The 16,201-nt window shown below is 52.2% G+C and overlaps 4 protein-coding genes across 6 annotated transcripts; 2 read left to right on the forward strand and 2 right to left on the reverse strand.

Moving 5' to 3' along the window:
* On the forward strand, window positions 1–3,177 carry INO80B (INO80 complex subunit B). The gene is made up of 5 exons (XM_037527679.2): window positions 1–183; window positions 427–619; window positions 833–951; window positions 1,438–1,607; window positions 2,511–3,177. Exons 1-5 carry the CDS (start codon window positions 75–77, stop codon window positions 3,039–3,041), a joined length of 1,122 nt encoding a protein of 373 aa, XP_037383576.1. The 5' UTR covers window positions 1–74; the 3' UTR covers window positions 3,042–3,177.
* Window positions 3,178–3,605: 428 nt separating this feature from the next.
* On the forward strand, window positions 3,606–6,029 carry WBP1 (WW domain binding protein 1). 2 transcript variants are annotated; one of them, XM_037527680.2, is made up of 5 exons: window positions 3,725–3,839; window positions 4,170–4,271; window positions 4,775–4,877; window positions 5,005–5,181; window positions 5,347–5,847. In XM_037527680.2, exons 1-5 carry the CDS (start codon window positions 3,771–3,773, stop codon window positions 5,805–5,807), a joined length of 912 nt encoding a protein of 303 aa, XP_037383577.1. In that variant the 5' UTR covers window positions 3,725–3,770; the 3' UTR covers window positions 5,808–5,847. The 2 variants fall into 2 exon arrangements, with proteins under 2 accessions (XP_037383578.1, XP_037383577.1); XM_037527681.2 differs by lacking the exon at window positions 4,170–4,271 and having other exon boundaries at window positions 3,606–3,839; window positions 5,347–6,029.
* Window positions 6,030–6,234: 205 nt separating this feature from the next.
* On the reverse strand, window positions 6,235–9,856 carry MOGS (mannosyl-oligosaccharide glucosidase). The gene is made up of 4 exons (XM_037527677.2): window positions 9,487–9,856; window positions 9,083–9,309; window positions 8,400–8,596; window positions 6,235–8,158 (listed from the first exon to the last, which is right to left on the reverse strand). Exons 1-4 carry the CDS (start codon window positions 9,827–9,829, stop codon window positions 6,415–6,417), a joined length of 2,511 nt encoding a protein of 836 aa, XP_037383574.1. The 5' UTR covers window positions 9,830–9,856; the 3' UTR covers window positions 6,235–6,414.
* Window positions 9,857–11,349: 1,493 nt separating this feature from the next.
* MRPL53 (mitochondrial ribosomal protein L53) lies at window positions 11,350–15,534 on the reverse strand. Of its 2 annotated transcripts, XM_037527683.2 has the most exons (3): window positions 15,393–15,517; window positions 15,181–15,293; window positions 11,350–15,074 (listed from the first exon to the last, which is right to left on the reverse strand). In XM_037527683.2, the coding sequence occupies exons 1-3, from the start codon at window positions 15,482–15,484 to the stop codon at window positions 14,941–14,943; spliced, it is 339 nt and encodes a 112-aa protein (XP_037383580.1). In that variant the 5' UTR covers window positions 15,485–15,517; the 3' UTR covers window positions 11,350–14,940. The 2 variants fall into 2 exon arrangements, with proteins under 2 accessions (XP_037383580.1, XP_037383579.1); XM_037527682.2 differs by having other exon boundaries at window positions 15,181–15,534.
* Window positions 15,535–16,201: the final 667 nt, after the last annotated feature.

Consider the following 16,201-nt stretch of genomic DNA (forward strand, 5'->3'; position numbering starts at 1 on the left):
CAAACATGGTTACCACGCACCGGAAGTAACCGGTTATTTTGCCGTAGTCAGTTCTTCCACCGAGCGGAAAAGGTATGTCCGCTTGTGTCTCGACCATTTCCAGCCCCTCTACCTTGCAGGACCCCATGAGTAAGCTGTGGCGGCGCGGGAGCACCTCTGGGGCTATGGAGGCCCCTGAGCCGGGTAAGTGAGGACCGATAAAGCAACTAAGGCTTTTGCAGAAAAAGAGTCCCTTTCTTGCTGCTCGGAGCTCCCAGGGTACTTATCCACAGGTGGGAAGGAGAAGGGCGGGGCTGTTGTTATGGTAACAGCGAGTACTGCGGGAAGAGTGTGACACCCCCGCCCCCCTCAGGGATACTGGGTTCCTCAGGGCTACTTCTGCCGGCTTCTGCTGTACGCCAGGGTTGACAGGATCTCTTTCTGCAGGGGAAGCGCTGGAGTTGAGTCTGACTGGTGCCCACAGCCACGGAGTGCACAAGAAAAAGCACAAGAAGCACAAAAAGAAACACAAGAAGAAACACCATCAGGAAGAGGAGGCTGGACCCACGCAGCCATCTCCTGCCAAACCGCAGCTCAAACTGAAAATCAAGCTGGGTGGGCAGGTCCTGGGCACCAAGAGGTGAGGCCAAGAGGGCAAAGATTTTATTTGGGGAAGGTTAGAAGCTGGCAGATAAAAGAAGCTGGCCAGACATTCTAAAATACACAGAATGGACACTTGTCAGGGCTCAGGTTAAGGCAACAAGAACCCAAGAGCATGTAGGGAACTATTTGTAACTACTGAGCAGGATAGAGACACTTGGTCAGCTTACAGAGTGGTGTTGCTTCTCTGCAGTGTTCCTACCTTCACTGTGATCCCTGAGGGACCTCGCTCCCCCTCCCCCCTTATGGTTGTGGACAATGAAGAGGAACCTATGGAGGGAGTCCCCCTTGAGCAGTACCGTGCCTGGCTGGGTGAGAAGGATTTGGAAGTGGGGGAACTGGGATTCTCCTTAAGGGAAGTGGGTAGTGGGCCTCCCTGGTGGTGCAGGGGTTAAAGTTTCAGCACTCAAGCTATTGCCAGCCAGCTACTACAGCATGAATTCATGAGTTTGATCCCCTCATGAGTTTGGCATGAGTTCGATCTCTGGCCAGGGAGCTAACCCACATGGTGCAACAGACCTCTCCTGTCTCATCTCTGCTCTCCTCAGCAGTGTATTTCAGTGGATCCACCTGTTCTACTCCCCACTCTTTCTCTGAGGAATCCTCTCACCCCTGCACCTCTGGCCTATACCCCAGTTCTTCTGTGCATAAATAAATAAAATAAAACTTAAAAAAAAAAAAAGGGAAGAAGGTTGGTTCTGAGGAGGGTAAGAATTTTGAGTGTCCCAGTATTAACTTCACCAAGAGTGTGCCTCCTTTGAACAATTCTAGTTTTAGCTCTCCAACTTTCCTTTCCAGATGAAGACAGTAATCTATCCCCCTCCCCACTTCGGGACCTGTCTGGAAGCTTAGGGGGTCAGGAAGAAGAGGAGGAACAAAGGTGGCTGGATGCCCTGGAGAAGGGAGAGCTGGATGACAATGGAGATCTCAAGAAGGAGATCAATGAACGGCTACTCACTGCTCGACAGGTAAATTGTTTCATTCTTTATTAACTTGTAGAACACACATGGAGAACTAACCATGTCCCAAGAACTTCGATAGGCAGCTGATATTTGTGTGTGTGTGGTGGGGGAGAGGATTGGAGATTTTTAAGAAATAAATAATTTGTAAAAACTGTAATAAAAATAATCTGATGAAACAGAAAGTGGTAGAAAAGAGAAAACATTAGATAGGGTAGTTGAGGAAAACCTCTCTGAAGAGATAACATTTCCAATATCAGAGGAACTTTTCAGGTAGAGAGACTAGCAGGCACAAAAACACTGAGTGGAACATACCTCACAGGAAAAAGGAAAAGAAGCATGACTAAGTCACAGGAAGTGATGTATATAAAGAAGTGATATATTTGTTTTTCATTTTAGTAGATTTCTTTGGCTTCTTAGTGGGGGTAAAGGAGACCCACCAAGTCAGGAGAGAGCAAGGAGACCCACCAAGTCAGGTGAGAAGATGAAGTGAAGTTAAGGTGGCTTGAGCCACCATGAAGTTACCGAGATAGAGAAATCAGGTGGTTTCTGAATATATTTTGGAAATAGAGACCGTTGGGGATGAAGACAGGGAAGAAAAATCAAGAGTAACTCTTGATTTGGGCATGAGAACCTATCCAAATAATGCTATTCATTGAGATAAAAAGATTAAAAACAACAACCAAAAAATCTCAGAAGTGGTACAGTGTGGTATTCAGGAAAGGCAGGTGACATCACTCATGTTTTTCCCCTTGCTTAAGGGTCTAAAGCTGACTGTCTAGAGACCTGGGAGCAGTCACTAGTAGGACTCCTCCCTGGTTCCTCCAGACCCTGCTTTCCAAGTCCCCTCCTTACCTTTCTCGGGGACCTTCTTCTTCATTTTCTGTTACCACCCGGTCTGTCTTTCCCCAGCGAGCTCTGCTCCAGAAGGCTCGAAGTCAGCCTTCCCCAATGCTGCCATTGCCAGTTGCTGGAGGCTGTCCGGCCCCCGCCCTCACGGAGGAGATGCTGCTGAAGCGCGAGGAGCGAGCGAGGAAGCGAAGGCTGCAAGCGGCGCGGCGTGCAGAGGAGCACAAGAACCAGACTATCGAGCGCCTCACCAAGACCGCTGCGCCCAGCGGGCGGGGAGGCCGAGGGGCCTCAAGGGGTGAGCGACGGGGAGGGCGGACAGCCGCCCCGGCCCCCATGGTGCGCTACAGCAGCGGGGCACAGGGTTCCACCCTTTCCTTCCCACCCGGCGTCCCTGCCCCGGCGCCAGTGTCACAGCGACCAGCCCCGCTAGACCCTCCTCCGCGATGCTCCGTCCCTGGCTGCCCGCACCCGCGCCGCTACGCCTGCTCCCGCACCGGCCAGGCACTCTGCAGCCTTCAGTGCTACCGCATCAACCTGCAGATGCGGCTGGGGGCTCCCGAGGGCCCGGGATCCCCCCTTTTAGCTACTTAACCCCTTGCCTAACCCGGACTCTGTGCCCTCCCCCTTACCCAGTTTTCAGTGTCTAACCCGCCCTATTAAATTTCAAAAAGTGCCTCAACTTGTTTGACTTGGGGAAATGGGCCAAATCCGCGGACACGCATATTGCGCCCGCCAGAGCTTGCGTCGACATCTCGGGCGGCCCACAGGCCGCAAGGAGACTGGCTGAGAAGCACCCGCGCTCGGCCGGCTTCAGGGACCCCGCCTCTTCTCGTCGGGCCCACGCGGCGTGGTCAGCCCTCGCTGTCAACGCGAAGACCGGACTCGAGCCAATCAACGGCAACTTTGCTCTTCTGGGCGGCCGCTCATTGGTTGCCAACCCAAAGCCTGTTCTGCTTTCCACATTGGCTATTGTCGCTGTCAGTCAGGGCCGTGGGTCGAGCCTCATCCCCCTCTTTGTCTGTGCGAGCTCCTGTTGTCCCGGAGAGTGGCGGGGGCGCTGCCGGCGATTGGCCACGGGGAGAATCCTCTGTTCCAACCCTATTGGCGGCTCCGTCGGAGGACGATGCTGATTGGCGGAGCCGACCAGCCTCGGTGCTCGTTGGCAGAGCTCTCCCCGGATGGAAGCTCCGGCCGCGGAGTGATGGTGGCGGCAGCGAAGATGGGCCGGGCAGGGACCATGGCGGTGGCGGCAGAGGTGGCAGGGGCGGGGCGGCTGGCGGTAGAGGAGGCTGTGGTCTTCAGGGGACTGTAAGTGGAGGAATGGCTCGGGCCAGCAGCGGGAACGGCAGCGAGGAGGCCTGGGGGGCACTTCGGGTGCCGCAACAGCAGGTATCCTAACAGCTCCGAAAGCCCATCGCGACAGCCATTTATTGCTCTTTCCCCTTTCCTTGTCCCTTCCTTTTGGAGGGTGGGGGCGGAACTCACGGAGCCAAAGGTACGGTGAAGTTCCTAAGCATGTCCCTTCCACTCTTTGTCTAAACTTTGTAAGGTAGATGCAGTTGACTGTGCCTGCAGCCTCCTAGACCCCCATCCCCTGGCTTCAGTGGAAGCTGGCTGTGGCTCGCCAGTGACCAGAGGCGTAGTGAGGCCCCAGGGAAGCTCCCTCTGTCGTGCAACAGTTATTTGTGATGTTTTTCTGTGTGCCTATTGTCACAACAGAGTCCGGCAGCGTCTTCTCTTGAGGGAGCAATTTGGAGAAGAGCTGGAACCCACACTCGCGCCCTGGATGCCATCCTTTATCATCCACAGCAATCCCATCTGGTTGGGAGCATTGCCCTGGGTCTCACACTGCCACTCTGCCCTAGGAAGCCTGAGACCCAGGGGTGGAAATATGGAGCGTGGGGGTGGGAGATGATGAGAGCAGCTTAACTTAGGAAATTATCTTAAAGTCCATACCCATCGTCTAAGACTGGGGGATACCTCTGACCTTCTTGGCTCCTGCCAAAACAATCCCTTAACAGAAAATACCCTGGGGGACTAGCTGTGTGGGCAATAGTTCTCCTGTATGCAGAGCTGATAGCTGCCTCTTTATATGTCCACACCGTGCATCTTGTTTTCTGGATGGATTCTTGCTATTGCAGGTGTTCTCCCATTTGGACTGCCCTTCAGATATTTGAACACTCCTCCCAGCTTCACTCTCCCCTCTCCCCGTAGAGCTCTCTGAGCTTCCCAGGGTGGGATTGTGTATGTGTATTTAGGGGGAGGGGATGAACAGTGCCCTGGGCAGGAATCCCCCTTGGTTCTAAGTGCCTCCTTGCTCCCAGCTTCGAGAGCTGTGCCCAGGAGTGAACAACCAGCCCTACCTCTGTGAGAGTGGTCACTGCTGCGGGGAGACTGGCTGCTGCACCTACTACTATGAGCTCTGGTGTGAGTCTCCAAGGGGGCTGTTCACAGGTCCCTCTGCCCACCCTCCTTTGGACCTCAGAATTCCAGCCTTCAGAGACCCTTCTCTGCATAGGAGGTATCTAAGACACTCCCTCCTCACTCCCTGCAGGGTTCTGGCTGCTGTGGACTGTCCTCATCCTCTTTAGCTGCTGTTGCGCCTTCCGCCATCGAAGAGCCAAACTCCGACTGCAGCAGCAGCAGCGGCAGCGTGAGATCAACTTGTTGGCCTACCACGGGGCATGCCATGGGGCTGGCCCTGTTCCTACCGGTTCACTGCTTGACCTTCGTGAGTGACTTGAGGCTTTGGGCTCAACTGCTAGCAGGCTTTCCAAACCAAGTCAACCCCACATTCCCTTTCCAGACATTTCAAAACATACTTTTCCCTAATAGGAAAGAGACCACCACCCAACTCCTGGTTGCCTTCAACCAACGATGCCATTCTTTCCTGCAGGCCTCCTCAGCGCCTTCAAACCCCCAGCCTATGAGGACGTGGTTCACCGCCCGGGCACACCGCCGCCTCCTTACACTGCAGCCCCGGGCTGCCCCTTGACTGCTTCCAGCGAATGCACCTGCTGCTCCTCTGCTTTTAGCTGCCCTGCCCACTTCGAGGGAACAAATGTGGAAGGTGTTTCCTCCCACCAGACTGCCCCCCATCAGGAGGATGAGCCTGGGGCAGGGGTGAGCCCTGCCCCCACACCCCCCTCCTGCCGCTATCGCCACCTGACCGGTGACTCGGGTATCGAGCTCTGCCCTTGTCCCCACTCCAGCGAGGGTGAGCCAGTCAAGGAGGCTAGGGCTAATGTTACCCCACCAGATCTGGAGGACCACACCCCTTGTGCACTGCCCCTAACTCCTATACCCCAGGTCTCTCCTGTGGGGCTGGCTACTTCCAGTGACGGGGACATCCCATAAGGAGTTTGGGGAGGGTAGGTGGGTTACTTGCCTACCAAAAAGAGCCCTGATCCCAACACCTCGAGTTCTCGGTCTCTCCCCAAATTCCTAGAATCTGTCTAAAAGAGCTGGAGCTCTAATGAGAGGGGCAGTGTTTGGGGGGCTGTGCTAGCTCTATTTCCCCCCCAAGACATACACAGGAGCCTTTGATCTCATTAAAGAGATGTGAACCAGCTACTTGTGGATTTGGGTGGACTAGTGCTCAACTCACTACACTGCACTTGACCTGACTGGGTTTGGAGGGGAAACATCTCCACTTTTGTGGGGGGGGAATGGCCACTTTGCCTGCTTTTCTCTGAAGAACAAGAGACAGCCCTAAAACCTGGACAGAGCCAAGACCTTTTGGTGAGGCAAAGTGCCAGCAAAAGCAATAGTTTAGCATGGTTTCCCAATTTATTAGAAAAATAGACTCTGAATTCACATTCATCCCAGGGCTATGTGGGATGACAGTAACAAGACACCTGAGATGAGCTGAGGGTTTGAATTACTGGTATCTGAGGGTTGGAGCAGAAACTAAAGACCACCTAGTCCGGAGTGACACAAGGGACCCAGTACCTATCCTACCCCTTCAGTAGTCTTCAGCCATGGCCAGCAGGACAAGGCTGGTCCAGCCCTGGAAAGGGCGGCAGCCCATGCCCCGCCCATCCCGATCACTGTACTGCTCCCACAGGAATCCTGTGGCCTGGTACTGCCGCTTCACATTGCCTACCACATTGGCACGAAGCTCATTGTGCAACTTGGCAGCCCGGGCCTGGTGGGGACCCTCCAGATGTCCATAGTGGTGCAGTGCCCCCAAGGCTAGATAATTGATGTTGAGCCACACGGCACCCCGCCAGTAGGGAGGATCATGTTCTGAATTGCGCTGGCCATAAAAGGGGCTGGAAGCTGCAAGGGACCGTAAACCAAAGGGGCTCCAGAGATGGCGACTGTCAGCTAGAACATCCAGCAGGGGCCCAAGATGGGAAGAGTTGGGTTCCAGCAGCCGCAGGAGCAAGGGAAATATACTGACATAGCCCAAGGCATCCACATACTGCAAGCGAGGGTGGGGCCGGCCCACCACCCGCACCAGGCCCTGAGGGGGCTGAGGCTTCAGATGCACTGCTTTTGTGTGGTTCCCAAAGTCTGCAAAGACTCCCAGCTCCGGAGCCCAGTGCAGCTCATCCAGACTCTCCTCTGCCTCCAGTGAGGCAGCTAGCGGGCCCAACTCTGCAGCTGCCTCAGCCTCTCCCAGATGAGATGCCAGCCGTGCCAGCACACGGGCACCCAGTGCCACCCAGCACCGCAGGTCCAAGTGCCGCTCAGTGGCTGAAGGGTGTGAAGCCCTGGGATAATCATCTAGACCCGAAGGCAGTGTTTTTGGGTTCAGAAGGGTTGGCAAGGCCGAATCCCGGCCCCGCCAGCGGTAAGATAGTGGCACTGGCCCTGCCTGGCTCTGATGGAGCCAGGAAAACCAGGCACGCAAACGGGGAAAAGCCCTGTGGAGGAAGGCCAAGTCAGCAGGGTCACCACCCTCTAGCATGTGGGCTATAGGCAAAAGAAGGGTTGGAGGGTTGGCATGGGCTGCCCGTTGCACCAGGAATTCTCGAGGCACCCGGGCTCGGGCTTCATCCCCCAGCACCTGCTCTCGCCCAATCCAGCCATCAGCATTAAGCAGCCCCAGCCAGTGTCCTAGGGCCTCCTGGGTGAGGCGGGGATCCCACCGCTGGATCACCAGCTGGTGAAAACCCTCATCCCAAAGGAAGCCTCGTGGGAAAAATGACCGTGAGGGGACCGCAGTGAATAGAGGGACAGGTGGAAAGAGGGCTGGGTCTGCCTTCAGCTCAGGCCCCTCAACCCCCGTATCCGGCAACACCAGACCCTGTCCATAGAAGTAGCCAATTCCGCCAAGGAGGCCACTGAGGGCAGTCTGTCCCAAAGCCTGCTCCTCAAGGCTCAGGCCCTTTTCCTTCAGCTGGAAGGTCTTCTCAAAGCGCTCTCTGAAGGATGCAGCATGGCTCTCCAAGGCCTGGGTCAGTAAGCTGCCAGACAGTTGCGTCAGGGCTTGGCTTCCTCCTAATCGGGCACTGCCTGATTCAAATACCAACTCCATGGAAAAGGGGACTTTCAGTGTCACCTGCTGAATTAAGAATTGCCCTTGTCCCTGTCCTTGCCCACTTTGGCCTCTGTCCTCCCACTTAAGAGATCCTGGCAAGCCGAGGTAGCGCTCAGGGGAGGCCCCTGGGGGCCGATGTTGAAACCAGCTATTTAGGCGACTCTTCACCATCTCTGTCAGCAAAGGAAGTCCTGGGTTGGAGGACCAGAAGACATTGTAGCTTGAAGGTGAGGGGGAAAAAAAGAAATATTATTCAAGAGGAAGTGATGGGAATTATAAAGAGAAATTCAAAGTGATCAGGAGTCAGGGTGAGAAGGTCTCAGCAATGCAGGGAACACAGAGCCTAATGAGAATGGACTAACTGGTGGAAACAGGGTGGAGGTGGAATGAGGGAGACAAATTGGGCTAACTCGGTGTCTGTACCACCCCTACCATCAACTCATATACTCTTCCCCACTTACCTGCCATACTTGGGAGCAGTATCTCCTGGACTGGTTGGTGTCAAAAGTGTAAGTCGGAAATCACCAAGTTCAGTGGTGTGCCCACTGATGAACTTCAACTGCCCATTGGCCACAACTTCTGGCACTAGGACTTCCTTGCCGTCTGTTACCACATAGAAGAACAGGGACACCAAAGGGAGAGCAGAGGTACCTGAGGCCTGGGTGACCAATGACAGACAAAAAAAACAGCATTAGATTGGCAGTTTCTCTTGCGAATCAGCCTTAGTGAGGGAAAGGGACACTAGGCTGGGCAACTTGGTAAACAACATACATTTGGCGGTGCTGAGAGTCACCGAAGGTAAGCACCCAGTGGGATGACATAAAGAGCCTTGCATGGGGTTCCCTGGGGGAATAATAGAGTACTTTTTGCTATGTACTATGCTAAAAATGCCACATATTATTTAAGTTCATTCTTACAATCCTGTGAGTTAGGTGCTATTTTCATCTCCATTTTATATACAAGGAAACCAAGGCTTAGAGATAGTAAATAGAGACAGTCACAGGAAAGTGTTTAAAACAGGATTCAAACAAGCAGCCAGACTCAGAGCCCCTGCTGTTAACTCCCACTTCATATTGCATTTGCTGACAGCAAAGGAAGGGTGGAGGGAGTCCAGGCTAGGGGAAGGGTGTCCTGAGGCCCTGACCTGAGATTCTACAGTCACTCTCCAGCTCCAGTCCCCTCCGTGCTGACCCCCAGGCCTCTTGACGAACTCAGTTGTGAGCCTCAAGGCCCCATCCTGGATGTGTTGCCGCCCGAAGGAGACACCGTCATGGAACTCCCAGCCATAGGGACCCACGCCGTCCCCCTGCTCACACGTGTGCCTGAGCTTAGGGGTCCCTGCGGTGGCGCCTTGCTGCGCCCACATCAGTCCTGGGGGTAAAATGGCCACGTAAGTCAAAGAGAGCATGGGATCTGGGGCTCCGAGAACTTCAGGGTCATCCCACTTATAACTCTCCTGATCCGCTCCTCCCCACCTAGCTCTGGCGTGAAGCTGGGGCGCCCAGATTAAAAGAGTCCGCCTGCCTGCCCGCCCCGGGGCCCGGTTACCAGTGAGAAGGGGCTGCGGGCTGCGGGTCTTCATGCCGAAGTAGACATGAGGACGGTAGGTGCCCCAGAAGAGGTCTGGGGCCACTGCGGGACTGGAGGAGTCAGGAGGCAGCGCCGGGGGCGCAGAGAGCAGCGTGACTGCCCGTCGTGCACGGTGCCAAGCCAGCAGCCAGCGCCCGGAGAGGCCCAGAGCCAGAGCCAGGACAACGGCTAGAGCCACTCCCCGGGTAGCGCCACGGGCCCCGCCGCCCCTCCCGTCCCGCCGCGCCGGGCCGCCCCGCCGCTCCGCAGTCCGCGGCGTGTCTGTCGGCACCGCGCGGCGCCGCCGCTCGCCCCGAGCCATCTTGGCAAGGAGGTCGGCGTCGCGGGGCTGGGACTCCTGCCTCGGACCCCGGGCTCGCACGCTGCTCCCCGCAGCCCGCTGATCTGTCAGCGGCACCTGCTAGCCTCTGCCTCCGTTCCGCTTCCGCCGGAAGTCCCGCCCCGCCACGTCATTGAAGCCCCGGCGCTCAGAACCGCTTCTCCCGCTTGGCATAGGCGTGGTCCCCCTGGCCGCTCTCACTGCCCTGGCGTCTGTGTGGCGTCCTCTCCGAGTTCACAGGCTAATAGAAAAATCTAACATGGGGCTCTTGAAACAGTACTATAGATTAAAGACCCGAGTTGCTATCTTGAGTGTTTTGCATTTAATCGCGACGCCCCCCACCCCGCCCCGACCAGATAGCGAAAACCTATGCTTCAAAAACTTCAAGTAACTTGGTCCTGGCCAGAGATACGAAGTGACTGACTTGTAATCCAGGTGTATTTAAATTAGACTGGACGATTTTGCCCATCTCCACACCTTCTCTCCTAGTAAAATGGAGGGGTACAGCAGTGGATCTTAGAAGAAACCCGAGATGTATTCCAGCACTATCTTTAAGCAACCCTGTGTCTCCACTCATTCTACTATTCCTTATCTAAATGAACCTTTGAAGAGCCATAATGGTGGAGAATGCCCTTAGAGACTGCGTATTTCCTCCTCTCCCCCACATTTTTTTTTTAAAGATTTATTTATTCATGAATACAAGAACTGCAGTACAGGCCAGAGTTGCAGGGGGTGAGAGGATTCACCAGAGACAGTGAGGAGCAGAACAGGCAGCTCTACTGAAATACACTGCTGAGGGGAGCAGCAAGTGTGACAGGAGAGGTCTGCTGTGCCATATGGGTAGCTCCCTGCCCGGCCAGGGGATTGAATTCGTGCTGCAGAGGCTGCAGATAGCTTCACGGTGTGGTGCTTAATCCCTTGCGCCACCAGGGAGGCCCCCCCACCCCCTTCTTTTCTTTTTTTTTTTTTATTTTTTTTTTTTATTTTTTTTTTTATAGAGGCATGCTTTATTTATTTGTTTTGCTGGTTTGTTTGTTTGTTTTGTTTATACATGCACTGGGTACAGTCAGAAGTGTGGGAGGGTGAGAGAATTCACCAGAGCCAGAGTGGGGAGCAGAGCAGGCAGAAGGACTGAAGTACACTGCTGAGGGGAGCAGCGGGCGGCAGGAGAGGTCTGCGCACCATGTGGGACCCTCGCCGGCGGCCGGGGAGCAGCCAGGGATCGAACCGGCGCCACAGAGGCCGCGGGCAGCTTCGCAACCCAGCGCTCAACCGCTGCGCCACCGGGGAGGCCCCCCACCCCCTTCTTTTCAACAGCTCATGAAGCAAAGGAGCATAGGGAAAGGATAGTTTATGTTCTGATCAGGGGATGCTGTAGGAAGGAGGTAACATCAGCATCTCAGGTTGACCTAGAAAAATTAACATATTTGATGGCAGTTCAGAAATGCAACTTAGAGGCCAGAGTTATTTTCATTTTTTTATAAGATTTATTTATTCATGCATATAAGAACCGGGCAAAGGCCAGATGTGCAGGAGGGTGAGAGTACTCACCAGAGAGAGAGCAGGGAACAGAACAGGCAGACTGACCAAAACAAACTAATGAGGGGAGCAGTGGGTGAGACAGGAGAGGTCTGCTGCACTATGTGGGTATCTCTGCATGGGGCCAGGATGGAATCTGCGCTGCAGGGGCTGGGGACAGTCTCACAGCGCTGCGCTCCGAGTTATTTATTTCTTAACAACAGGTCAGCATAAAATCTATTTGGCAAAATTCATAGCAGCCAGTGTCCAGACACTGGACACTTGATTGCCTTGATTGCCTCACAGAGCATTCTGAAGTTCTCCTCCAAACCAGTGGCTATTAACCATTTTTGGCATCTACAAAAGGCCTCCACTTCACTAGGAAAGGCAATAGTCCAGTCCATCATGAAGTACAAATTCTTATCCTTTGTAACTATATTACCACACCTCCCATCCAAACTCAATACTAGTAAAAGTCTTATGCTGCATATTTGTTGGAGGCGGCCACCCTGCGTAGTGAGCAAAATTGCCTTGACCTGAGTCTCTAAGGCATGTGAAAACATATGTGTCTCGGAGGAAAACCTCTGAGTGACAGGACTTGGTGTTGAGAGCCTGGAAAGTGACCTGGGTGGAGTCGGGCTTCTACATCTCCACAGCCTGAGAATAATAAAATGGAGAGATCCTGCGCAGTAAGCAGAAGGGCCTTGACCTGAGTACCTAAGGCATGTGAAAACACATGCGTCTCGGAGGAAAACCTCTGGGTGACAGGACTTGGTGTTGAGAGCCTGGAAGTGAACTGTGTACATCTCCACAGATTGACAACAACAAAATAATGAGCGAACTTCCCAGGCTCAGGCTAGGAGGCGATAAGATTATGTGTGTGAGAACTAACCGCCTGATACCCTACTGTCTGAAGTAAATAGATAATAGTAAGAAAATAGACTAATCATTCATGCATGTTATCATTATGTGGTATGCCTTGATGTTACACCTGCTGCAATTAAAATAGTATATAATGAGCACTAAGACAATAAAGATTTACTGCATGCTGGACATGACAGTCCCCCATGTCTGATTTCCCTCACCGTCGCGGTTCAGGCTCGGACTCACTAAAGTCCACACATATTCAAGTCCTATTTCACTACAATCTAATTTGCAGTCCTACCCTTTACTAGTAGACCTTTTGTTTGTTCAATATCACCTTACCAAACTCAATGGTTAACTCTTTCTTGCCACCATTGCACTTGGTACACATCTCTGGTGGCACTTATGACATACCTGAGTTTCATTATTTACCTTATATCCCAGTATACTAGCCAGTATACTAATCAGCATCTACAAACTGCCTTGTAGCATTTATAAGGTAGATGCTAAATATCCGTGATTCAAACAAATGTTTATTGCATGGTCTATACTAGACATCTCTGCAAGGTGTTGGGGACAGAGAAAACAGCACCAATTTCAATACTTATTCCATGTTTACAGCAATGATTAAACCATCCCCATTTTTACAGATGAGGAGAGTGGTAGTTAGGCCTGACCAAAGATTAACAGGCCAGTCAGTCAAAGTTGGGCAACTCAAATCTAGGTTGTCAGTATTCTTTCAACTACAGCAAAAGGCCTCTTAGATAACAACACTTAAGTTCTCAATAATGTTCCAAGTATTTTGCACATAGCAATTCATTAAATACTCTAAAGTGTTATATGAGGTAGGTACCATTGTCACCATTTTACAAATGAGGAAACAGGCAAGTAGTTTGCCCAAAGTTATTTGGCTTCTTTAGGAGAAAGCTGTGATTTTAACCGGAGTCACTTTGACCCTTAACTACCCGAAGGCAGTAAAGGAGTAGTGTTCTTTTTTAAACGAGTAAGGGGGAAAACAGCCTTTTGAGCAGCCTTTTGAGTTGGGAGGTAGTACAGAAATGTGAGAGAGTCATGGGAAAATCTATTTGGCAAAATTCATAGCACCCAGTGTCCAGAGACCCTTGATTGCCTCACTGAGCATTCTGAAGTTCTCCAAACCAGTGGCTATTAACCATTTTTGGGATCTACAAAAGGCCTCCACTTTACTAGGAAAGGCAATGGATATGGGCAATAGTCCAATCCAAATAAAAGACATGGGTTCCAAAGCAGGGCTCTACATGGCAGAGTGAGAAACAATTCCATATTGCAACTGAGTACACAGATACACATATATACATATACTGTCTGTCTGTTCATAATTATATGCTTAAAACGTTTCTTAAAAAGAATACTTCCCATTTCATGAACTGATGCTTTTTATTTTACTTTGTTTCTTTTCTTTTCCCTTTATTTATTTTTTTTTTAAGATTTATTTTTTATTTATACAAGAGCCGGGGTACAGGCCAGATGTGCGGGGGAGGGTAAGAGGAGTCACCAGAGACAGCAGGGAACAGAACAGGCAGACCAACGAAATACACTGCTGAGGGGAGCAGGGGGAGAGACAGGAGAGGTCTGCCCGCCATGTGGATTGCTCCGAGGCCTGCGGGGATCAAACCCACTCTGAAGAGGCTGCCGACAGCTCCACAGCGCTGTGCTCAATAGCCTGTGCCACCAGGGAGGCCCTCCCTTTTTTTTTTAAAGGCTAACTTAACCCCCTAAATTGATTTCATGATCCATACCAATGGGTGGTAACCCTGTATGAAAAACTCTAGACATAGTGCTGAAGAGTACTTTAGGCTCTGTTCTTTGAAACAAGCAGTAGTGAAAGATACACTTAACAAAGTGATACACTTAACAAAGATAAAATTAAGCAACAGTAAAAATGATTAGGAAAAAAAGAGACAAGATAAGAGAATACAATACAGAGTGAGCGCAAATGGAGAGAAAATTTCAGAAGTTTGTGTTTACCACAATATTCTGAGCTTAGTGACTGGATATTCAGGGAAAGGGAAAGGGCAGAACCAGAGATAATGTTGCGGTTTCTAGCCCAGGTGGCTAAGCAGATGAAGCACCTTTAAAAGGTACAGAGAAGTCAGGGAGAGAGGTTTATGTCATACTGTCAATTCTATTTTGAGTAAAGAGTATTGGTGGAATTTGGAGGAATTGCTGAAAACCTCTGACTAAAGAAAAATAAAGAATTAAATCAGAGAGGTTAGTTCAAGTTATGACAGAAGAAAGACCAAAATAAAGACAAGAAAAAAGGTACGAGTAGTATAACTTTATGGTTAAAAGAAGAAAAAAGGACCAGAAAGGAAGAGAAGTTCCACAAAAGAGTGAATTGAGAGCGGCAGATGCTACTGGGATGGAGAGAAAACAGCAGTGGATTTAGCGGATAAAATTAAGAGCCACCTTGAGTGAGTTGTGAAAGAAGCAAATTCAAAAAGGTTAAGCAATGAACCTTTGGAAATGGAAACAGTGAAATAACGTTCGTCCAGATCCCTTCCTGACTTTGTCTTCCTCCAAAAACGATTCGCTTTGTAGTCACAGGGCTCCTGGAGGTTTTGCTGCTTCTACGTGGAACATACAGATGATGGTCTGAGTGAGTAAGTTCTCAGTTAAGTGCCCTACTAGTTCCAGAATAAAACAGGCTTGTTGGTCTTTCTTTTGCGGTGTTAGCGCCCGTTACCAGCGCCCGGCTTGTCCTCGCTCCCTGCTGTGCCCCGTGACTGGATGTGGGAAGCGAAGGCAGTGAACATCTCCTGGGCGGAAAGGTGGGCGCCGCGCATAATCAAGCGATGCCCGTCTCCTGGGGAAAAAAACAAACGAGTCAGTCACCCAGGGCAGCGGGCTCAGGCTGAGGGAGCGGGGGCTGCCTACCACCCCTTCCCGCCGGACTCTCCACTGGAACCCACCGAACAGCACATCCACGCAAGGCTCGGAGCCGTCGTGCCTCACGTCCGCAATCACCGCGCAGTTGAGGTTGGTGGAGCGGACTTTCTCGCTACTCACTGCCTGGAGGAAGGTCCTGTGGTGGGAACAGGGCTTGAGCACCCGGCCGAGGGGACTAGACCCCCGGCGGGCAGACGGCGAACTCCTTCCCGTCCCCACAGCAGCCCTCTCGTACCTCGTCGACTCCACGTTCTTCTCGAACGGGCAAAACTGAACCCGAACCTGCTTCACCGACCGTAGCCCGAGCCGAGCCAAGGCCGCCGCCATGATGGCCTCCGCCCCGGAAGGGCTCGCGCGGGCGGAAGTGACGCCTTCCCAGCGCTCCTGGGGCGGTCCGCAGCTGTCGGCCAGCAATGGCCGGTCCAAGCCGCCTGCCTGGACCTTCAGCCCGAGAGAAGGAAGGTCAGGCGGGAACGAGATGCTTTCGGCTCAGGGTATGGAGTGGCCCAAAGCGGTCAGTTAAATACTGTTAATGAACAGTCCTCTTGTGCCACGGTGAAGGCAATAAATAAAAAGTGCAAAAGCCTCTTGCATCTGACTGCAGTAACAAGCCGGTCTTCTGGAGCCTTTCCCCCTTTTTACCCACTTATGCCAGATCTTAGTGGGCGCCTCTTAAGTGCCGGTCCCTACCAGGTTACCCCACTCAGGGAACTGAGGGTAAAACATGTTGAACTCAGAATAACCAAAGCTTAAAACGTTTAGGGCCTACAGCCCAGTATTCAGAAATGACTGAAAATAGTAGAGGGGAGACAGCCTTTGGGACTGGTCCAGGTGTAGAAATGCCTGTTTCACTTCTGTGGTTCCTCATAAATTAACTAGGTGGTTTGCCTGGTTCCTGGATCATAAGAGAAGCATCTAGGCTCGCTGCTTTCTACTGATTTTCCTCCTCTCCTTTTCCGTAGGCTCCAACCCTGTAGCCTTCCTCCCAGTCTCTAGCACAGAGATATCTTCACTGATAAGGAACTAAGCTTAAGCCTTCCAGGT

The sequence above is a fragment of the Talpa occidentalis genome, unplaced genomic scaffold (assembly GCF_014898055.3).
Source record: "Talpa occidentalis isolate TD23 unplaced genomic scaffold, MPIMG_talOcc4v2.1 talOcc4.5, whole genome shotgun sequence".
Classification (NCBI taxonomy): Eukaryota; Metazoa; Chordata; class Mammalia; order Eulipotyphla; family Talpidae; genus Talpa; species Talpa occidentalis.